The 7,378-nt window shown below is 47.1% G+C and overlaps 1 protein-coding gene across 1 annotated transcript; it reads left to right on the top strand.

The window, feature by feature from the left end:
- Nucleotides 1–2,743: 2,743 nt before the first annotated feature.
- On the top strand, nucleotides 2,744–6,361 carry LOC119322768 (probable WRKY transcription factor 19). Its single transcript, XM_037596276.1, has 4 exons — nucleotides 2,744–3,062; nucleotides 4,340–4,386; nucleotides 4,474–4,501; nucleotides 4,955–6,361. The coding sequence occupies exons 2-4, from the start codon at nucleotides 4,357–4,359 to the stop codon at nucleotides 6,025–6,027; spliced, it is 1,131 nt and encodes a 376-aa protein (XP_037452173.1). The 5' UTR covers nucleotides 2,744–3,062; nucleotides 4,340–4,356; the 3' UTR covers nucleotides 6,028–6,361.
- The last annotated feature ends 1,017 nt before the right edge of the window (nucleotides 6,362–7,378 follow it).

The raw sequence follows: 7,378 nt of genomic DNA, 5'->3' as shown, positions 1-7,378 counted from the left end.
AGGGAGTGAATATGCTTGACCTAGTTCTCGACTTGTTGTTTCTTGCCCTAACCCGCCACCGGGTCATCCCTTTATATACACAGGTTGATGCCCGACGGCTTACAGAATCCCGGCCGGCTCATACACAACGTGTCCGACTCGGTGACCAAACTAAACTTTCCTTAACATACAAGTTAAACATATGGCGGTTTATGCCCGTGGGCCTCAAGTCGCCTCCGAGTCTTGGGTCTTCAGTAAGCTTGCTTCATGAACCTCCATCTTCAACATCTTCTTGGGCCTTCTCATTATGAATCGCCAGTGGTATGACCCAGCCCCTCCTGGGTGGGTCTCATACCCAATAGTTATATCCCCAACAAAGAACATCAGTGGGCTCATCTAATGCCTCTTCTTCAGTCTCTTCCCGCATTGCTGGCTCAGCTTCTCCCCCCATTGTTATACCAGCGTATTCAGGGAACCCATGGGCAAGATAGCCGTCTTCATCCTCTTTTTCTTCATTCTCTTCCATTAGGACCCCTCTTTCTCAATGCTTGGTCCAACAGTTATAGCCTGACATGAAATCGGACTCAAATAGGTGGACGTGAATGGTTCTTGAGTTAGAGTAATTTTGATCATTCTTACAGACAACACATGGACAATACATAAAACCATCCGCCCGCTTGTTTGCTTCAACCGCACGCAGAAAACTTGGCACGCCATTAATGAACGTTGGAGAGCATCAGTCATCGTATATCCATTGCCGGCTCATCTTCATTACACAACACCGAAAAGACCAAATTAATACAAGTTCATACATAAAGTTCATACACACTTATTCTCATAAAACAACATACACACTGTCTAGCAAACGCATTTGAATGCAACAAAAAATACGATCAAGATCGCAATTAAGGTAGAAATTGATCCAACAATATAATGATACCAAGCCTCAGTATCAATGGCATATTTTCTAATCTTTCTAATCTTCAAGCGCATTGCAGCCATTTGGATCTTGTGATCATCCACGACACCAGAAACATGCAACTCCAATTCCATCTTCTCCTCCTCAATTCTTTTTCAGTTTTCTTCAAATACTCATTTTCTTGTTCGACTAAATTTAACCTCTCGACAAAAGGGTCGGTTCGAATTTCCGGTTCACATACCTCCTAGATAAAAACATCTATGTCACGTTGGCCGGCATAATTTTCATAAACATGAAATGCGACAAATAGTTATAAAAGAGAATATATATATATATATATATACCACATCTGAATCATAAACCGGACGAGGGCCGACGGGGACGGATATCAACACCATGCCACTATGTATAACAAACAACGTATGGGTAAGAAAATTATACAAGTAACTATCTAAATCACACAAACATGATTTTTTTAAAAAAGATAAGAACAAGAGGCTCACGAAGGTGGTGCCGGCGACGGGACGGTGCGGGCGATCGACGGTGGTTAGGATGGGGACGGGAAGGCACTAAGTAAACCACACCTACACACGCAAACTAAGAAGTTAATTTGAACTCAGATTGCTTATAAATCAAATAAACTACCACATATAAATACTCCCAAACTAAAACCCACAAATCACTATACTTATAGAGCATTACAAGAGCTAATCTAGCAATGAGAGATGAAAGGACAAAGTTCCTAACCTTTGTGAACACTTGGATGGATGGGGTGCCTTCAAACCTTGACATTTTTTTGCAAAAATGGAGGATGAGCTTGAGTAAGAGGGGAAGACACAGAGAGGAGAGGAAAGGGGAAGAACAGAGAGCTCGGGCTGGACGAAGGGTTTATACAGGAGCACCTTTAGTCCCGGTTCGTGACAAAACCCGGGATTAAAGGTGAGCCTCTAGTATCGGTTCGTGACACGAACCAGGACTAAAGGTGTTAGTGGGGCCCCAGCCTGACATCATCCTGCCACCACCCCTTTAGTCCCGTTTCGTGTCACGAACCGGTACTAGAGGTTTAACACGAACCGGGTCTGATGATGCCCGCCCCCCTAGCCATTGGAACCGTCACTAATGGTCACATTAGTGTCGGTTCATTTACAAACCGGGATTAATGATCCAAACGTAAAGTCTGTTTTCTACTAGTGCTGGCAATGACGGTGTTGCGGACGCGGAGGGTTGGAGCAGCGCGGAAGAGGCCGCCGCCTCTGTTGTTAGAGCTCTGGCGGCGACGGCTGTAGTAACAAGGAAGAGGCGATCCCGAGGAAGTGGGTGAGTAGAGAAGTGACCTAAACCAATGTCAATAACCGGTTGGGCAACCACGGTTTGAGCCTGTAGGACTATAGCTGGCCAAACGACGGGGCCAACCAGACCGGCCCGCGAGCACGCCGGGACGGTCCGTCATGGGCCAGGCACGACACGCCGGCACACCTTCGAACGTGCCTAGGCCTGGAGGCTGGGCACGAGGGCCGGCACGACGCAACTCGTTTATTTATATATACACACGCACACACACGTAAAATACAACCCAATAGGCCTAAAAATCAGCCCAACAGGCTGAAAATGTGCAACCCAACGTGCTAAACGGGCCAACGTGCTAAATAGGCCGTGCCTGGGCCTGAAGGCACAGCACGGCACGGCCCGCTTACTAAACGTGCCTCTGTGGGCCAGGCCGTGCGATTAGCATGGGCCGGGCCATGACGGGCCAGCCCGTTTGCCCAGGTCTGGTAGGACAATCGTTGGTGCCCAAACCTGACCACACCCAACTGTTAAAAAAATAGTGAAAAAAAAAACCAATCTCAGATTTACTCTCGATCCCGCACACTGCTCGCTCTCATCTTTCCCCTCTCCCTCCTCTTCTCCTGTCAAGTCGTCGCCGCCGCCGTTCGCGCCGCCAGGCCCAGCTGCCCCCGTCGCCGGCCGGAATCTCTCCTCAGCTGACAGATCGGGCCGTCCAAGGCTGACTCCCGCCGGATCCCGTCCTCGGCGCCGCCAGTCGCGCGGGGTGGGAGGAGCTGCGACACCATGGCATAGAGGAGCTAGGCCCGACGCCGTTGACGCCCATCCCGAGCCAGGAGAAGCACCAGGACGACCGCTCTTCTTCCCCGTCCCGAGCAAGGTGAGCTCCTCCCCTGCTCTTCTTCCCCATGGCTCATCTTGTTTCGTACTGTGAGTGCACATTGCATATTTTATTATTTTTTACTTAGGTCTGGCTCTGTGTGTGCAAATTGCTATATGTGTGCAATTTTATTTCGTAAGTTATTGCGGACTGATGTATGTATGGAAATGTACTACCATGAGTGCTTATGTGTGCGCATAGGGTCAGACCCTAGGTCGGACTGTCCAACCTGGCAGATTTCAGCAAGCTTTGCTTGCTTATTGATGATGATCTCTTTCCCCTCTCATTCCCTTCTTCTCTTTGATTGATTCCTTCACACCTGAGAATTCCCAAAGTTCCGGAATGTGGTAGTAGCCATGTCTCACATGCAAGTATAGGGGGCTTATAGAGGGGCGAAGTCACCTCGGTTTCAATAGCATGCCCACTAGCTCTTGCCAACGGCCCACTTGGAGTTTACGGGGTTGATGCTGGGTTCATGGGGATCCATGGGATGCTCCGCACCACAATGGCTGCTACATCATGGACTCCTGTGTGCTCCCTAGCTTCTAGCTTTCTATTTTCCCGTTGTGTTCACCAAGTCCGTTGCTCTGTCATGTTTATCATGCCATGCGAGTCCATCAAACCTTTGTTGTCATGTCAACCTTCTTTCTTGTCCTGATCCTTTTGTGTACAATTTGGCCCTTTTGGTTATGATGGTCTTCTAGAGGATTTCAGTGACCTCCTTTTGCATTGTTGTTGATCTATGCCCATTCTCTTGTCGCTGAGCTTCTTTCGCCGCTGGTTGCTTGTGCTATGATTTTTGCGACATGCTTCTTCTATCCCACCTTGGCTTTACTCAACAGGTTTTTGAAGGCTCCATGCTACAACTGACACTATAGAGACACTGATTTTGGATTTCACTATTTGTTAGTGTTATATTCTTCAAATGCAAGGATTATTAATTGGTGGTCTAGGTTTCTTTATGTATTCGTATCAGTCTGGATTTCCTTGCTTGTAATCCCAAGTCCCTTGTAATATACTCCCTCCGTTCCTAAATGTAAGTCTTTTTAGAGATTTTACTACAAACTACATACGGACGTATATAGACATACTTTAGAGTGTAGGTTCACTCATTTTGTTTCGTATGTAGTCCATAGTGAAATATCTAAAAAGACTTATATTTAGGAACGGAGGGAGTATATTACCCCTTGGGCTATGCAATAGAGATAAGTTGCTCATCCAACAATGCTAGCTTATTTCTATGTGTTAACCATACTATATGCTTTGATCCGTTGCAGATAAACATATAATCTTAATGGGGCATGATAATATCACTCATATAGAGGTAAGTTGGTCAGTCCCAAGTATTATATGTCTGTATAATCACTTTATGCTGACATTTCTTGTTGTTCTCACTTTTTTTTGGGTACAGAAGCTCACGGCGGATGGTTCCATTGCTGGTATGTTCTCTGCTACAGTTTTCTAGAAGCATGTGATTTTTCACGCATAATTCTTCATATCAAATAGAGAGAAGTGTGTTTATTTTTGCGTTTCTTCTTCTTGGGTATTGAATCCACATAGTCACTCGTTATGCAAGCTTCCATTTGTATGTACCTCTACATTTACTTTTTGTGATGAGTGTACATCTATATTTGACGTAGTCTTTAAAATATACTTTTCTTGTGACCATCAGTACCCAATTATCACTTGACACTTGTCATCTACTCCCTCTGTTCCTAAATAGTATAAGACGTTTTGGCAGTTCAATTTAAACTGCCAAAATGTCTTATATTTAGAATCGGAGGTAGTAGTACTTACACACTGAGGATTCCAAATTGCATTATTTTTTGGTATGTCGTTCTTTATATGGATGTACCTTGTATTCCTTACGTGTTTCCTTTTTTGTAAAATAGACAGGAAATGTTGCCAGGAACCTGGCTGCGATGAGATTGTCAGTGGAAGGGTAATGTACTGCAGTAGTCACACTAGAGGGCATTCATCCCAACAGCTTGGTTACCTCCAGAGTTCACAGAAAACCTCAGATTTATACATGCCCCCTGTTAAAGGCAGACAGTGTACTGAACCCAGTGCCAGTGCAGAGCAAGACATAAATATCAAGTATGAGGGGAATGATCAAGGCAAACTCAATGATAGATCTGGGAATACTCAGGGAAACACTGGGCAACTAATCTTGGGTGGCCCTGACACGCTTTGCAAGCACGACAACTGCAAAAAGCAGGCCCAGAGTAACGCATTGTACTGCAAGCTACATAGTGGTGGTAGTAAGGGTTGCCTGGTACGGGACTGTGTGAAAGCTGCACATGGCGGCACGCCTCTATGCATCGGCCACGGAGGAGGGAAGCGTTGCGTTGTTGCTGGATGTCCAAACGCTGCATGTGGCCAGGGCCGCAGTGAGCACTGTGTGAGGCATGGTGGTGGCAAGAGATGCAAGTTTGAAGGGTGCGTGAAGGGTGCGCAAGGGAACACAGACTTCTGCATCAGGCATGGTGGGGGAAGGCGGTGCAAGTCCGAAGGATGCACAAAGAGCGCACAAGGACGCACGGATTTCTGCATCAAGCATGGCGGCGGCACCCGGTGCCAGTTCCAAGGATGCAACTCCAGCGCAAAATGGGGGACAGACCACTGCTCCGTGCATCGGAAGAGTTTGCTGGGCGAGACGCCTGAAGCCTTGCCGCTTCCTTCTGCCAAGCGTCGCGGGGCCAAGAAACCCAAAAAGGAAGTAAAGCCGCCGCCTCTGGCCTCCCAGCTGACTGTCACCACTGCTGGGAGCAGCGCACCACAAGCAAAGGGTATTCTTCACATGCCTTCAAACCGTGAACTGTCGCACAAGATCGTGATGGCGGCCGGGCAAGCCGCCATGGCTCCTGCCCAGGTGTTACCGCTGTCCATGAAACCTCCAGCACCGTCGCCGTCGGGGGCGGAGAAGGAAGCGGCGGCGACGAGCAGCACGACGCTGAATCTTTAGGAAACATCCATGGCGCAGGTGACCGCTTGCATTGTGTGCAGGCTGTCCATCTCTGATTACTGCTTCGGACCAAAAACATCCATGGGTTTAGGTGGCTTGTTGCTGCCATGGTGAAAGTTGTTGCTGCCGGCTTGACGTCGCCTTTTCTGTTTGGTCTCTCTTTGTCCGTCTAACATGTCAGATCTCTCTATAATCTGTAATGGCGTGTGGTTGGTGCGTCGTTGTGTGGGGCGTGTGGTTGGTGCGTCGTTGTGTGGGGAACTGCTCGTCGGACTATATGAGGTTGTGGACGATTGGCTAGAAAAGAAATATCTGCATCCTGTCATTCTTTCTCCGTGCTTCACTGTCGTTGCCGAGTGCTGACCGTGTGAGAATGACAAGACCGTCCCCAACCGGACTGGGCTACCTCGTCCACGGACATGTCTGGACAGTGCATGGCCATGCCCATGTCTGCTTTTGACTCTCATTTGTCTGTGCATGTAGTCGTGTTCTCCAAATTGTCCGGTCATATGTTCTCCGAATTATCCGGTCACGTGCATATAATTACTATGGCATCCAAATTGTCTGTTCACATGTTCATGCATATAATTTTTTTTAGGCAAAAGATTTACCCCGTCGATTAATTAAGAAGAGAATTGCCCGGTTAATTAATGAAAAACAGGGTGAAAACCGATACATATAGATCACATGCGGACTACTCGCTAAGAAAGAAACTCCACGACCCCATGATCAACCTGGCAAACATACATAAAGCACAACAACCATGATCTCTCGCACTTCTAAGTTGCAATGAAACCCCAAAATAAACCAAGGTTGAATACAACAGACACCACCAAATCCACGGAGACGAGCCAATCCAAGATGGTAGTCGAAGAGACTGAGTATCATCCATCAAGCAGCTGCGAACGCCTTAACAAAGGCGCCACTCTTCTTGCCTATGCTCCTACGAGCCTTCTTCGCCTTCTTGATTCATGCATATAATTACTATGCCAAAAAAAAGAAGATAAAGTGCTACTTCACCGTTTTGTGTGTCCTCTTGCTAGGTACCTGCGGCATGTAGCCTTCTCATCATTGCACGCGTGATAATTGAGGGGATTGAGTTATCCTAACAGCGTGTTTGGTTGGAGGGAGTTTGGGGGCAGGGAATGGGAGTTTTGGGTGATAGAAATCCAATCCCTATTGTTTTGGGTGAAGAAGCGGTTAAGTGGCACATTGTGCTAAGTGCTCGAACCGTTGGCTGATCTCAGTTGTATTGCCTCATACAAACTTGTTAAGCGAGAACACAAATGACTACATAGGAGCTCTATGGTGGATCACATTTAGATCCGTTTTTACCATTAGGTTTTCCATG

The sequence above is a fragment of the Triticum dicoccoides genome, chromosome 6B (assembly GCF_002162155.2).
Source record: "Triticum dicoccoides isolate Atlit2015 ecotype Zavitan chromosome 6B, WEW_v2.0, whole genome shotgun sequence".
NCBI classification, from domain to species: Eukaryota; Viridiplantae; Streptophyta; class Magnoliopsida; order Poales; family Poaceae; genus Triticum; species Triticum dicoccoides.
The sequence above is the reverse complement of the archived record's forward strand: the minus strand, read 5'-3'. Positions and strand labels throughout refer to the sequence as shown.